The following is a 15,486-nucleotide window of genomic DNA, read 5'->3' on the forward strand; positions in this document are numbered from 1 at the left end:
CAAATGTCCCACAATATCAACATAAACTGAACACAATCAACTCTGTAGAAGCATAATTTATGGCTGAGCTGTTGTAGTGAATTGCTTTAAATCGTACAGGTGCACCTAATAAAGTGGCCACTGAGTCGACACTATAACCATTAGGTCACCAGACCGATTGTCTTTCTCTCATTGTCATTATTTTTTTCCACAGAAACTCTTTCAGAGCTTCTTTTCCGCGCTTTGGTCCAACATCATTGTCCTGCAGGGGGACACTCATGTGAGCTACATTACCATAGCGTATAACCCGCAGGTATGACTTGGGATCACTTTGGGCTATAAATTGTCGTCACCACCTGACACCACCGAGGGGGGCTCATTTGCAGCACGTCAATGGCTCATTAGGAAGAACGACATCACGCTTTGGGTAAAAGAATGAGGTTCATTAGCGTTGGTGCCTAACAACATCCTTTAGTCTTTACTTTGTTCTCATTACAGCGTTTAGCATTAGCATGTGGTTAAAGTGTATATGGATACAGTAATAAGCGATAACCTCTTTAAGATCATTTCCACCGTTATCTATCGTCATCAATAATGACCCACCTCCTCTACTAATCACGTTTTCAATCCACTTAACTACATTCTCAAATATAAAAGGATATGCAGCCGAGCTGATCCTGTTAATAGACTGAACACATAGCAGAGTATTTAGAAACCTAATCCAGGCGGATATACTTGAGCCACAAATGAGCAGACCAGTTAATAGCAATACATGTTTAAACAGTGTGTAAACAAACCGTGAATACTTGTTCTCTATGCTATTTAACAATAAAACCCTAACTGAACTGTGATTGATTCTGGTTTTAAAAAATTAATTAAATTAAATTCTCCTTAATGCAACATAGATGTCTGGAGTGAAAAGGTATTTTATTTAGTTACGTTAGGTCTGCAATTAACAACTATTTTACCAATAAGATGATCATCTGTTTGGCTAAATAAAATGCCAGGAAATAGTAAAACATTTAAGGTATCACAGAAGATGGGAAAAGGAGCAAAAGCAGTACACACCGGTATGAAAATGTGACTTTTGGTGCAAAAAACGGACTTAAATGGTTAATCATCTACAAATTAATAATAGTACATCAGCAAAGACCAATGTAGAATACATTCAAGTATTAATTTAAATAAAAAAGTAACAAGTAATTTATTTGAAAAGCCCTAATCTGAAGTATTTCTTCAGATCAGACGGGATTTACAAATTTTGTTGAATGCGAATTGAAAGTGAAACACAGATACAATGAATCCAACTGAAAGGATTCAACAGACTTTATAATAAAATGTTACTGAACTTCTGAAGGCTGAACACAAACAACATAGGCCTGAAGTCCCACACATGGACATAATTTAGTTTTGAATGTTTGTCCAACTTTACTAGCGAATGTAAAAACGTTTTTATTTTAAATGTATTACTTAAAAGGCAGATTCTTCTGTCATCACTTTCAACACAAGCGTGCATCCAGCACAACATGCCATTTTCCCCAACAGACGACATTTACATCTGTTTCTGTCATAATCTAGAAATGAGAATCAGTTTGTGGGAACAAGTAAATCCTGCCTGTCTCATCAGCTCGTTCCCACCATCACTTCAACACTTTAGGTGTTTCAAGTGAAGTGTGCTGTCCTTCCCGTGTGGGAAATAGAGTTCTTTTACAGCATCTGCTTTTGAGAAAAAGAGAGTCTCTGAAAGTCAGATTTTAAAGTTTTTATTGTATTCATTTATTCATCACTGCACCACTCTGTGTGGCTTTTGATTCACGTCATGTCCTCACTTGTGATAATCTGGTGAGCCAATCAATTCATAGCAATATAAGGTGTTATGCACAAGTTTTAACTGGCCAATTTTCTACGGATGCTAGAAATAAATCTGTTCAAAAAACAAGCTATACAGACCATAGACCTTCAGGCACAGGGTGCACAGTAGAGCTGCTGAATTGGGGAAAGCATCTTTTGCGATTTGATTTGTGCTATAAGCCAAGCTATTAGTTCAATATTCACTGTGATAGGATACTGCCTGGCCAAAATAAAGTCGCCACGTGGATTTAACTAAGCAAATAGGTATGAGCCTCCTGTTGGATAATTACTGCATAGACGATTATCTGTCAGCTGGCAACAAGTTATTTAACCCCAACTGATGCAATGAGTAGCTTCTCATTTCTTAAACAACCATGTCGATGGACATATCCTGTGGTTGTGGAAAAGATGTTAGTCTGTTTGAGAAGGGTCAAATCATTGGCATGCATCAAGCAGAGAAAACATCTAAGGAGATTGTCGGAACTACTAAAACTGGGTTAAGAACTGTCTAACGCATTATTAAACACTGGGAGGATAGTGGGGAACCAGCGCATCAGGGTAAGAAGAGAGGCAGATGAAGTGATGCACCCACCATTCCTAGTGTCTGCTGTATAAGCCTGTGGGGGCAGTGCTATGATCTGGGGTTGCTGCAGTTGCTCAGGTCTAGGTTCAGCAACATTATGTGCCCAAAGAATGAGGTCAGCTGACTACCTGAATATACTGAATGACCAGGTTATTCCATCAATGGATTTTTTCTTCCCTGATGTCAATGCCGGGATTCATGGGGCTCAGATTGTGAAAGAGTGGTTCAGGGAGCATGAGACATCATTTTCACACATGGATTGTCCACCACAGAGTCCAGTCCTTTGACCCCATTGAGAATCTTTGGGATGTGCTGGAGAAGGCCTTGCGCAGTGGTCAGACTCTCCCATCATCAATACAAGATCTTGGTGAAAAATGAATGCAGCACTGCATGGAAATAACTCTTGTGTCATTGCAGAAGATTAATGAAACAATGCCACAACGAATGCGTGCTGTAATCAAAGCTAAAGGCGGTCTAACGAAATATTAGAGTGTGTGACCTTTTTTTTGGCCAGGCAGTGTATATGAAACAGGTGATGAAGCATTACATGAGATACCATCACACCCGGCTGTGTCTAATGCAAGAATGAGACCAGAAGTATATGAACTGTTTCTAAAAGGGACTGTTAACAATCTGCAATCATGTTAAATAAAGTAAAAAGTAATAAACCCTTGTGTAGACGAGAGGCATTACATATTTTCTTAATTGCTGCCTTCAAAATTTTAATCTTCGAAATAAAGATTCTGATTTGACATAGATGTCATTAGACTTTAATTCAGTCCCAGTGTATAACTAAATAGGCTACTCTTACTTACTTACTCTTACTCAAAATGTTCCCCTCCTTACTTCTTTGTTTTTGGGTAAATAAAAACCTCCCCAGACTATACGACGTGACAATATCTGTGTCTTCTTATAATCAAGTCTTTTGTGGCTTCTTGTAATCAGTTGTACAGTACAAGTGTACAAGCTTTAATTCTTACTTTTTTTATTTTTTTATTTAACAAAATGTAGAAATTTATAGCAAAAGCATGTTTTTTTTTTTTTTTTTTAATTCTTCCTGCTTTTACATCCTGTCAACGACCACACAACAATCTTTCAGATTTATCTTGTGACCCTTTGGGGGGTTCCAGACCCCCAGCTTGGACACCACAGCTCTAAGCATACATTTGCAGAAAGAGTTGTGTCATACACAGACACAAAGAGCCACTGACTCTGTCTTTCTATGTCTGTTGTTCACACATCAACACAACTGATAGCTGGTCCCGTCTAAAAATAGAAACACAAAACAGTACAAGGGTTTACTGTAGGAGCCCCACACAACTGACTCTCTCTCTCACACACACACGCACGGAAAGAGAGGGAGAGAGTCCTAAAATAGAAACAAAGAGCGCATTAAGGGCATTATGTGCACAATACAAGTATAAAATTGCCCCAATTAAAAAAAAAAAAATAGAAGCACAACAATATAAACCTATTAGAAAAGCACATGTAACAGTTTGGTCTCGGCCCACAGTCCCGCCTTGGTTATCTCACTGCAGACACTTGACAAAGTTTACAGCCAAAATGCTTAGTCAATTCATGGAATTGATCATTTAAGATCATTTTCAGGCAAAAACACCAAACTCTACCTTTTTCCAGCTTCTCAGTTGTAAAAATATACTTTCTTCTGTACATTTTGTAGCAAACCGAATATTTGAGCATTTTGTACTATCAGTTGCAGAATAATTGCATTTCTCTCTAATTTCTTTCACTATTTACACTGAACAATAACTAAGGAAAACAGGAGATTAGGAGATTAACTGATATTCATGATCGTTTAGTGGACCCCTAAACAAACTAGTTGATTAAATGGGCTTAAGTAAATAATACTTAAGTAAATAATAAGTGCATCAATCTATGATGGAAATATGAAAACAATATGAAACATAGCTACAGTGAATACTGGACCTCAGCGATCTACCCACAATTTATACATCCAGTTGACTCTGTTTTAGCTCTACAGTGAAATGATCATTAGTGGTTTTTGGTTTTTCAAGCTTGTTTTGCCCTCAGGGGTTTCCTTAATTATCACACGTAATTAGTAAAATGACCTCACTGCACTGAGCGATTTCTACGGGCACCTTAGACCTCAGGCTGGAACACCAGGCCTCGTCAATACACACTGCTTCTTTTGTTATGATGGGATGAGTATGAGTGTGACAAATGACCTGTTTTTTAAGGCTCGTTTTCACGGCGTGTTCACAAAGTGGACACAGACTGAACTTCTGCAGGGTCACTGCGTTTAAATGTTTAAGCAGTCTTATAATGGTGGCGGCTTTTATTCAGCATTTGTTCTACGTATACTGCAAAACATTAAAAGCTGATCAGTTTGTTTGCCTAAAAAAAAAGCCAACTGTCTGGGAAAACTGGTTATGGGAGGATCTTGCGGCCAGCAGCCAGGCTTTGAACTTTACTTTGCCCAGCTTCACTTAATGTACTCTGCCCAAAGTACACAGTTTGGGAATGTGACATCAACTTCTAACTCACAGCATCTGTAACCACAGCAAACAAAAAAGCTTGGTGTTTATCAGCTCGTTTTTAGCCGCCAGCCGGCCCGAGGGCACCGGCAACATAACCCCAAAGAGTCAGAAACACTGCAGGAACAAGCACAAAGCATCCCGCTGTACTGAGAGAGTACGTAGGGTGAAAGCAGAATGACAAACACTGATTTGTATTTTTTTTTTTTAACTTGCATGCTACAGGCATTCCATGATGGTCCTACCAGGATACATTAACAAGATTGCCCCCATTTGCTATGCCGACTAGAAGAATGGGCCACTTTGTCTCACAGTTAAGCTGCTAACGTGCTCTGCAGAGCTCACAGACAACAACTGTGATGCTAATGTGAGCAGCTACATCAGAGCAACCTGTGGTCTTCCCCTCCTCTGACGTATTGTCACGCTATTGCGCAAAAGTCGGGCAAATTACCGACACGATAGAAACCTTGTGTCTTTACGTGATAAATGTACGGTTAAAATGAGCATAAATCTTGGAGCTGGGGATTGGTTTTATAAGCTCAAATTGTACAGCTATAATGATCAGAAAGCTACTAATAATTTTATTAGACAATATTAACCAGTCATGACAAAAATGCAGTTAACATTATGGTGCACTACAAAACAATTGCACAGCACATTTCAGATCAAATGCACAAAATGAATTTACAAAATAGTAAATGAATTAATTCTAGCAAATGTCTTGTTGCAACAATTTACAAATCCAAGCTAAACTGAAAGGTATCTGTGTGGCATCTCTGGTCACGAGCTACACTGATTGTATAATCCAAGACATTCTATGTCGAAGAGCACTTTGTTCTTTTTGTGGCACCATAAATCCTTTGCGTAAAAAATCTAGAAATCATATTTTAACCCTTTTAGGAAGTTATCCTACATAAATTTCAAAGCAGTGTTTTTTTCTCTTAAATGCCGTGGAATGAAAGCAGTGGGGGCTAATTACGAGCATTCTTCACTGAATTAGCGTTCGGTGTGTGGTAAGGCTATGCTCGCCTTTGTCTTGATCCCTAAACTGATCCCTTACTTATTCCCCAGAAGGTCAGAGGTCACTTGGTTAATTAAGGGTCCAATCAGTCTTTAGATAAACTCATCTGAGCTTAATGTTTGCACTTTTTGAGGTCCAGCAGCTCTGCCTGGTACCCCTGAGCTTTGTGTGGACTCTGCTAATCTACCCACAGACAGGGGAGCAGGTTAACACAGCTCAACAGCGTCAAGCTGGAACGGACTTTTCATTTGACGACTTCAGTCAATGAAGAATGTCTGTAAGCCCTCGCCAAAGCAGAGAAATGTATTGTATGTGGGGGGTGAGGGTTCGGGGTGGGGGCATCCTAAACCTCTCAAAGAGCTGCGTGAGGAGGGTAATGTTTTCAATGGATATACTGTATTTGTCCTACGCTGCTGGACCAAGCCACACACCTCCAGGGCGATGAAAGTGCAGCAGAGCAAGTAGCCATGAAATCTCTCAATGTGTTGTGGATTGATTAAACTCAACAACAGCTCACAGTATATCAGTATTTTATACTTAATCTGAGGTCACACGATACAATTTAAACTTCTGATGCATGCTTTAATTTAAGTTCCTGCTTTACTTTGGGAGTCTATAAACAATTTCTTACATTGTCTGTACAGTATGGCAACTACATTATCATTCTAAATCAACAGCTTTTCACAATAATGTGTGACATAATGTTATCTTTTATGCATTATCCACATCAGCCATCACTGAGGCCATAAGGGCTGCTTTAATGTGAAAGTGTAACTTTTACACTTTTGTAGATATTAAATCAAATTCAGTAAAAATACCCTGAGGTGTAATGCAAAGATTTAGAACAGCACATGCTTTGAAAAAGGGAACTCAATGACAATGACTTTCTTGGTGCGCGTTTGTTAAAGAAATGCAACATTCACACAAGAGTAAACAGACGTATCCTCATGACTAGTAAAACGCCACACACGCCGCAGCACCTTCATAATGAAAGCCCAAAACAAAAACAACTCGCTGAGGAAAAGCTTTTAAAAAAATCCTTAAAGTTTGCGCATAAAATTTTCCAAATCATCGCCACGTACAGGTTTTATACACCAAATCAGTGAATTAAAGGAAAACACACGAGAAAAACTCCACATTTGACCCCAAAAATAGCAATAAACCTGAAATTCTCCGCCGCAGATAAGCACCTTTGCACAACACAGCCCGACACATTTCCAGATTCGATATTTCATAAGGATCACCAGACGAGACATACGGGGTAACTTACCGAGCTGCCTTGTTAAAGTGCACCCTCAAACACAACGCTCTCTACTCGTACAGAAAATCTTAACAGTCTCCTGTCCCTCTGACTGCCAGGGAATCAAAGCTATGAAAAGATGTGAATGTAGCTGAGCAAATAGGATTAAAGATGGCTAAATCCAAATGGCTGGAAGCACAGCATGCATTAAAGAGGAATTCTCTCAGGAAAGATAATCCCCATATACGCATTTTAACACACTTCACTCACTCCTGTGCTTTTTTTTTCTTTTTTTTTCTACACACAGTCATAGTAAAACCACGATTGCCTGACTGTCTACACACGAGTCAATAAATCTATAAATACAGCTGGACCTTTCAGACTGCAACAATGACACATGCGGCGAGGTGGAAACTTTATACAGATAGTGTAACAAGTTTAACAGCCTGCTAATTATACATGCTGCCTTATTCGACGCTTCTTGAGTTACAGCAGAAAGCAGAGTATGCTTACCTTCAGCACCTCCATTGGCACCTGTGCAGCAGGTGGTAAAGTGACCGGCACGCTGACATTGATGGCGGGGGTTTGCGTTGCTGTGGTTTGTGGGTACTGGGAGGCCTGCTGTCTCTGCTGCTCTCGCCGCTCCTGCTCCTGGAGTTGCTCCCGCATCAGCTGTTGCCGCAGCAGGATGCGTGATGTCATGGCGGAGGAGCTCAGCGGGGGCTTGGAGGAGTTGTGCTGGTCCGACGGGCTGCTGCGGGAGGGGTAGGAAGATGCCAGATGAATGAGCAGGTAGGGAGGGAGAGAAAGCAAAGAGGCCGATTAGAAAGGTGCGGCGAAAAGACAGAAAGTGATAACACGGAGAGGGCAGGGAGAGGTCAGACGGGGAAGGAGAGGTCAAGCAAAAGAGACAAGAGAGGAGAGAGATTAGGTAAAGGTGGGAGATGGAGGGAAGGCAGATGGAATAAAAAGTTAACATGATGAAAGGGAACTGGCACAGACGATGACTGAAGGGACAGAGATCAAAAGGAAAATCTTAACCGTAGGCCTGCAACAGTTACTCAAATAGTAGACTAGTTGATTTATTTTGATAACCTGTCATTTCAAACATGTTGTGAAAAATGTCTTGCTCATTTTCAGTTGTTCAGACAAACAAGCAATTTGAAGAAATCACACGGGACTCTGGGAAAAGAGAATTTTTCTCTATGTTCTGTTGTTTTATAGAATAAATTGTTAGTTACAGTCCTACTTAATTAAAATACAAAACGCAATGCATCAATTCAAATGTGACATTCGAAAGGAAAACTTTGTGATTGTGGTGAACTCGGGGAGCAGAAATCTGCTGCACTCAACATTTGCAGGTCTTAGCACGACAGAAAGAGGAACATGTTTCACACAAGGTTGCTTCAGTTTTCCCACTCTCTTAAATTTAGACGGCTACTCCCCAGACAGAGTCCTGCGAGCCTAAAATAGAGAGGCTCTGCTGAAGCAGAAGTTGTCGGGATGAAGCCTTCATCGAGTGAGTGATCCTTTTGATAAAACTCTGTTAAACGTCTGGCCAATCCAGCTGTGCAGTAATCGCACTAATTAGCCAGCCGAGTCAAACACAGCCTCGGTCTGCAGAGTATTCGGTGGGTGTTGAGCCCTGGGCATACCATAATCCCCCTCCCCGGCATTTCATATAATCTCATCGTCTGATACCACACCCATTGAACCATGCACCAGATTTCAGACATATTAAATAACCAAAACATTTAACACAAAGATCTTAAATTGATCCATAATTGATAAATTAATCAGTTAACAAAAAGATTTAAGCACTGCAGAAGTTTGGGTCTCTCAGTGTGACGGCTAATTCTTCTTTTCCCCCCCTCAAGTTCCTTTGTACTTCATCCAGTACATAGAATCAGGTTTAGTGTTCGTATGCATAATTCCCTTGTCTGTGAGGCTTTGGGTGACTGTGTTTCCTTTCATCCCAGAACTTTTGAACAAAAGTCACTGGATCTAATGTTAAAACTCTTCATTTCCACTGCCAGAACCGAAGGCTTTGATTTTTTTTTAATCCACTTCACTGTTTCAATTCCAAGACAACAGTGGGTTCATTTCCTTCTCTTTTCCATTTTCTACACTTTCAATGTGGCTTTTGAACTGATTTGAAACTACAGGCAAAATGATGACAATGCTTTCTGATCATACTACAGTGAAAACAGTAAGACAATGCGGACAGATTTTCGATCATTAATCCTTTGTCATCCCGTGCGCTCCAGCTCCTTTATAGTGATTATTTGCTGGTGTTCAGTGGCACCGTACTCAATATCTTTGGTTTTTAAACTGTCACTGACACTGTTGTTTTGCTGGCCACGGGTGAGTTATGGATCAGTTTCATCATCTTTCCTTTTAAACATTTTCTAAACATTAATTTTAAATTTAGCGATGTTGCACACGTGGTTTTCAAATGTAATATTCTGGAAAAGTACTCTGTTGAGCTGATTACTGGAACCTTATCGTTTGATGCCATACATACAAGCCCTGTGATAGTTTGGAGACCTGTCCAGGGTGTACCCCGCCACTCGCCCAATGACAGCTGGGATAGGCTCCAGCCCCCCTGTGACCCTCCAGAGGACAAGCAGCTAGAGATAATGAACGTATGAATGAAGCATGATGAAGCACGCTGTCTATTATTGTGAAATAATGTGTGCATTTACATTTGGTACACAAAATTCATTTTTTAAGTATAATATTTATCCTTGTTGGGTTCACGAGTAGTCGACATATTTTCTTTTTTTTTTAGAAACATAAAAAAGCAAGTCAAGTAATATATATTATTCATCTTAAAGATAGGACGCTGTGAGCAAGGCTATTATAAGTTTAAAACACATACATGCCCGACAGGCTTTCTTCCCTCAGTCATACAGTTTGAGTTTTAACAGCTCTGGCAGTGACTCTTCTCATTAAAGCATCTTCACACCGCTCTCGGCAACCAAAGTGAAAACGTAGTCTTTGCCACCTCACACACAACAACAACTAGAAGGTGTAGCAGCGCTTCCAGGCCCAAGACCGCCGTTTACACCACCGTGTCTCCACCTTGCAAGAGTGGGCAGTGTGAGGGAAACAGACAGGCGCTTACAGTGATGTATGGGCATGCAATAAGGTGAATGTACCCAAGGACACTTTGCCAGTGGTGATGGATGAGGAATATGTTTGTTCAAACATAAATTATAAAAAAAATCATATTTTATACATGGACAACAATAATTTCCACTCTGCTTGACATCACACATACTGTTTTGCCTTAATAAAAATCAGCTTATGGTTTTGTGAGCTCCTCATTCATTCATTATCTCCAACTGCTTGTCCTCTAGAGGGACAATTTAGAATCATATTTTAACCAAACACAAATGTCTTTGGACCACGGGAGGAAGATGGAGCTCCTGGAGAAAACCCATGCAGACACAGAAAGGCCCCACTGTGAGGCGTCAGTGCTAACCACTACAACACTGCAGCGTTGGTGAGATCTTGCAAGGCATAAATACTAAAAACTAAACCTGACAGATACTAGCTTTGACAAACTTTAACATCTCTAAACCCCTGATGCTGAAAATTGCAAATTAATGCCAATGCAACACTGGAAATCCTGAAAACAACACATTGTCCTTTCAATCATTTCAATCCTGAAGTTTTTGCTGCCAACAGCAAAGTGAAGACGTGCAACATACTTATGCACAGAGGTGGTTTGAGCTACATGATAATGTCGTTCATTGTAATGTAAATTTAAACGGGTGAGTTATAAAAAATTCAATCCTGTACAGTTGTCATGAATCAGGGAAATTGAAAAACTTATTTTTTTGTTCCAGGCGGCAAACTTGTTTATTTGTGCCAACATTTTAATATAGAGATCTATGATTATTTGCCAGTCTCTAAACCAATATCAATATATCCATGATATGCTAATTTCAGCTAATAAAATAGTTCATGCCAACAGGCATTTGAAATAATATATATATATATATATATATATATATATATATATATATATATATATATATATAAAACATGCAGCACTGAAGAGTTTAACTACAATTGAATAATTACAGGAAATGAACGCCAACGTGCCACTAATAGAGGGTTTATTTAATACATTCTTGATTATCAGATTGACTTATGTGCTTGTGTGTGTGTGTGCACGAATGACCAGAAACCTCTCCACAAATCAAAGCCTCCCTCTCTCTGTTTCTTCTTTTTGACTGTTCGATGGCTTTTTGCCAAACGGACCACTGGAACACATAGAAAGCTCTTTTGTCCTTTTTAACTTTTTTCACTCTTGTGTGTGCGCACACCTCCTCTCATGTTTGTGTGTATCTCAAAGGAAAAAAACAAAAAACAAAACAATGGCTGTACAGTGCCGAAGAGCCCCACCCACCCAACTCATGATCCCTCTGATTGTGCTCCTCCATCATACTCCACCATTAGTCAAATGGTCGGAGCCTAAATGCACAGACTGCCTGATGCAGGATTTAATGACTTACTGACGGACAGCAAATAAATCAGGTTATTAAGCAGCTTTGCATCCAGAAAGAAAAGAAGTGAGCGGCAATGTTCAGAAGAGTGACAGAGGTCTGATTGGAGTCAAAACACTGAGCTATTAAAAGAAAATAATGTCAATAAAGTCATGCAAGCATACTGCACCTCTGCTGGTAACTGACTGGAGATGGTAGAACCCACCTCCCACTTTGCACACCTAATGACCCTTTGTGACTAAAGAATAGCTCTGCCTAATGGACAAAAATGGTACAGCAGCAACCTCACAGAAGAAAATATTAACATTTCACTGGCCAGTTAAAACAAATTCTACATTTATCTGGCAAACTACAGTTCTAATATAGAACAAACTATTCAACACATGCACAAGGATAAATCTGCTGCAGCTACAGCTGTATTTACTGCCACATGTACAGTAGCTCTGCAGGTTGTCCTTCATGTGCACATACAGCACTGTACACACAAACAGATTATAAAATCACACCCTCGCACCGGCATGGCAACAATATCTGAGGCGCCATACTCACAGACAATCAAATGAGCAGGGTCTGTACACTTGCACTCCACCGGCCTCCATATTTGTTTGTTTTCTCCTGAAGGTGCACCACCCGCCCTTGGACAGCAATGAAAGTCATGCTGGTGGTGCAGCGCTGAAAGTGTGTCAGAGGGGGGAGGCTCCGGGGCCCGGCCTGGAATCTCCAATCGCCACACAGAGTCCCAGGCAGAGGACCAGCCCTGTCCCGAGCAACAGCAGAACACATGAGAGGAAAGGAGAGGGCAAGCGCCCGCTGGAAACACACTGTCCATCAACCCGCTGCTTTAAAACACACAGATACAGTTTCACTTAGAGGCGTGCGCCAACATGTGTTCAGTGGACAGCCAAGCAGTACTCGCTGTTCTTTCAAACCTTCAAGTATCAAAACTGACCAAAGAAGACACACTTGTTGCCAAAACATTTATCTGATCATTCAAAGGAGCTCACAAATTCTAGGTTTTAATTTTACAAACTCAACTCCCTAACAGTTAAAACGTGGAGCCACTTGGATGAATGGTGAAACATCTTCAAGAAAGCAGCAGAAAGTCAGTCCAGCTGCCTCGTTTTAGCCATGTTCTAAATACACTGATCAGACATAACATTATGACCACCTTCCTAATATTGTGTAGGTCTCCCTTGTGCCTCCAAAACAGTTGTGACTCATCAGAGAATGGACATGGGCCTTCTGAGGGTGTCCTGTGGTGTCTGGCGACAGGATGTTGTTAGTGGGGGCCTTTGGGTCCTATGGGGTGGGGGTTCCTGGTCTGGTCTAGGTGGGTGGTACATGTCTATGTAACATCGACACAAATGCCAGGTCCAAAAGAATTTTTTATTTATTTTTTTGCCTCTACATGACTGCAGATGCTGGCCTCCTGGCAGACTACACAACCTCTCTGCTGGGATACGCCTCAGTGATTATGACCCTACATGACATTACACCAATCCACACGGGCTCCCCTGTTGATCACACACACTAACACACCAGAGTTGGCTGCAGGTGGCATCATCCCCTGCAGCTAGTCACTAGACAGCAATCAGTGATAATGAGAAGCATCTGTATACACGTCTGGAGCATCAATTACAGGATGTAGGCGTTGCACTCAGGAGATGGAGGGGAAAAAAAATAGAATAATTAATTAGAACCAGTTAAACTGAACCATGTAAACCAAAAACATACCTGTATCTGCAGTTGAGACAACTGATCAATCATTAATAACAGCAATCGTTTATTGCTTAGTTCTCAGAAATGCTGTTTTTATTTGCCTTACGTGATAATATGCTTTAGGATTTTGAGCCTTTGAGCTATCTATATGTTTGAGAAAGTTATTATATTAAAAAAAATGACTTGGTGGACTGATCAGTGAAAAAATCATATGTTGGCCAGCCCTACTTGCCTCACACAATCTGGTGTAATTTAATGCATATATGATCTGAAACTGATAGACTGTAGGTGTTTTAACTGAGATGGTTAAGGGTGTGTGAAGGGTGTTTTATGTCCTATAGTATACAAAACTTAAGGCAATTTTCTCTTACAAACCGGTCAAAACTTGCCTTCAGAAAAGTTCGATTCGACAATACATGAAATACTACTATTTTCCGAAAACAGCCCCTATAAAAAATCACCTTCTCAGAAAAATTGTGTAAGATTGTGATTCAACGTCTTAATGACGTGAGCAATTTTTTTTTTTCCTGAAAATGAACATGGCTGCTGAGCAATTCATGGCTTCAAAAGATAGAGGCACAACAAAACCGTGTGTGCTGATGAGGCATCCATGCAGGTTCTTTGAATGGTGCTTCCAGGAAGCGACTACCAGTTGGAACAACTTGCCGGGTCTTATTTCTGTAATTAGGTTCTGTTCATAATTCCCCTCACTGGTTTCCAGCGGGATGAATCGCTGTAGCTCCCACTCCCTCTCCTCCCTCTCCAGAATGACCAAGGGCAGGGGGAAGGAGGAGTTGATGCACTTTTCTACAGCAGGTTGAATGAGTGCACAAGGTTTTCAGGTTCATTTAAACGAGGATGTTTTACAAACACGACAAAGCCATTTTTCTGGTAACTAAAGAATTAAATGTCCTCAGTTTTCCTTGGAAGTGTCAGTTACGGACAATCAGCGCATTCTCGGTTGTAATGGAACCATGGCAATTATTCAGAGCTGAAAAATATGAACAAATTTTACACAAAACAACCATGAAAAAATGCATGAAACTGTGGGTTCGTTGAACTTAAACGGAAATTACCAAAGTTCCTCTGCACGGGTTTTTATAGAGAAGTGTTTTTATTATTCAGCTGCTTGTCAGTGATGTAACTTTCCACATAGAAATCAACAGCCAATAACCGCAAATACCAAAACCAGTTGATAAACATAATTGACTGCTTTTTCAGCAGCGTGATTTTGAGGATTACTTCTCTGCTTTGTGTGATTGTAAAAATAGTGTCTCTGTTGTTTAAGTCCAAAAACATTTTCCTTGTCTAGTATTCTGCAGACTAATCAATAATAACAATATCCTTTACTTTAACTTTCAGGCAGTATTATGAAGCTACCAGTATAGCTAAATAACTTCTCACTGACCGGCTTTGTATGAAGTACTGTTGTCTCATTGTTGTTGCAGTTCCTAATGGTCACCAACAGAGGCAGACAAAGATCACAGGTCAGTATTACTAAAGCTACAAAAGCAAAATAACTAAAAAAAATTTAATTCAGTCCTGAGTTTCTGAGGATTTTCCAGTGTGTTACTGTCAGGCAGACACGATCGTCAAGGAACCACGGAAGAGATTAAGACGTGGGAAGGTGATTATGACTTTAGGACAAGTCGTTCTGACAGCATTTTACTCCAGCAGCAGCACCTGTCTGTGTCACTTAGCCCCTTCGGTCTTTCTTAGATCATAGATGAGACTGTTCGGCCTCTGTGGCATCTCCGTCTGGGACTCCCTGCAGGAACAAGCTGCTCCGAACACCAGCTTTCATAACCCCCACCCTCTGACTCAGCTCTCTGTCACCGCCACATTTCTTTCTTTCGATGCACAATTTTCACGACCACAAGTGTTTACGCAAGGCAATCTGCATCTGTACTATGAAATGTGAAAGAGTTTACATTCTTCTAGGGGTCTTGGGATCAATCATCAATCAAACGTTAAGCATATTAGTAAAGATCTACCATTAGATCGTTGTTTGAAAATGCATGCAAATCATTTCAACAGTTACTTTTTCATGCAGATGGGGA

General features: G+C 40.4%; 1 protein-coding gene across 2 annotated transcripts in view; it reads right to left on the reverse strand.

The window, feature by feature from the left end:
• LOC311494498 (microphthalmia-associated transcription factor-like) overlaps positions 1–15,486 on the reverse strand; it is a 28,676-nt gene that overhangs the window by 9,941 nt on the left and 3,249 nt on the right. The window contains exon 2 of one of the 2 annotated variants that reach the window (XM_084553571.1): positions 7,704–7,941. In XM_084553571.1, coding sequence (XP_084409697.1) covers positions 7,704–7,941 — 238 coding nt within the window. Of the gene's footprint in view, positions 1–7,703; positions 7,945–15,486 lie in introns of both variants that reach the window. The other variant, XM_084553570.1, reaches the window with a different exon arrangement.

This window comes from Chelon labrosus, assembly GCF_963514085.1.
Source record: "Chelon labrosus genome assembly, chromosome: 10".
Classification (NCBI taxonomy): Eukaryota; Metazoa; Chordata; class Actinopteri; order Mugiliformes; family Mugilidae; genus Chelon; species Chelon labrosus.